Source organism: Penaeus monodon, chromosome 24 (genome assembly GCF_015228065.2).
Source record: "Penaeus monodon isolate SGIC_2016 chromosome 24, NSTDA_Pmon_1, whole genome shotgun sequence".
NCBI lineage: Eukaryota > Metazoa > Arthropoda > Malacostraca > Decapoda > Penaeidae > Penaeus > Penaeus monodon.
In genome coordinates this window covers 19,854,701-19,854,979 of record NC_051409.1, presented here as the reverse complement: position 1 = coordinate 19,854,979, position 279 = coordinate 19,854,701, and the positions used below count along the sequence as shown (strand labels likewise).

Below are 279 nucleotides of genomic sequence, written 5' to 3'. Positions count from 1 at the left end.
TGTAAGTGGGACATCCAATGCATTTAAAATGCCCAATCCTGACTGGTTATAAAGGATACTCAAAAGAATATTTGTTGGTGCCTTTCCAGGTCCAGGATTCTGCACTTTGTTGACATAGAACATCCCAGGAGTACCTTCCTCAATATCTGCTCTTGACTTGACCTGTAAAAACAAATATTATATAAAGAGCCCTCCTAACTTAATCCCATCACTCTATTGCTAGAGACTAATACATGAATGACAAAACAAAGATAGAATAACCCACAATACAAACTAGGT

At 37.3% G+C, this 279-nt stretch overlaps 1 protein-coding gene across 2 annotated transcripts in view; it reads right to left on the bottom strand.

Moving 5' to 3' along the window:
* Window positions 1-279, bottom strand: part of LOC119588642 (sphingomyelin phosphodiesterase 4-like) — a gene marked incomplete at its 3' end in the record, with an annotated part of 25,344 nt that overhangs the window by 10,078 nt on the left and 14,987 nt on the right. For both annotated transcript variants that reach the window (XM_037937279.1, XM_037937278.1), the window contains 1 exon segment: window positions 60-162. In XM_037937279.1, coding sequence (XP_037793207.1) covers window positions 60-162 — 103 coding nt within the window.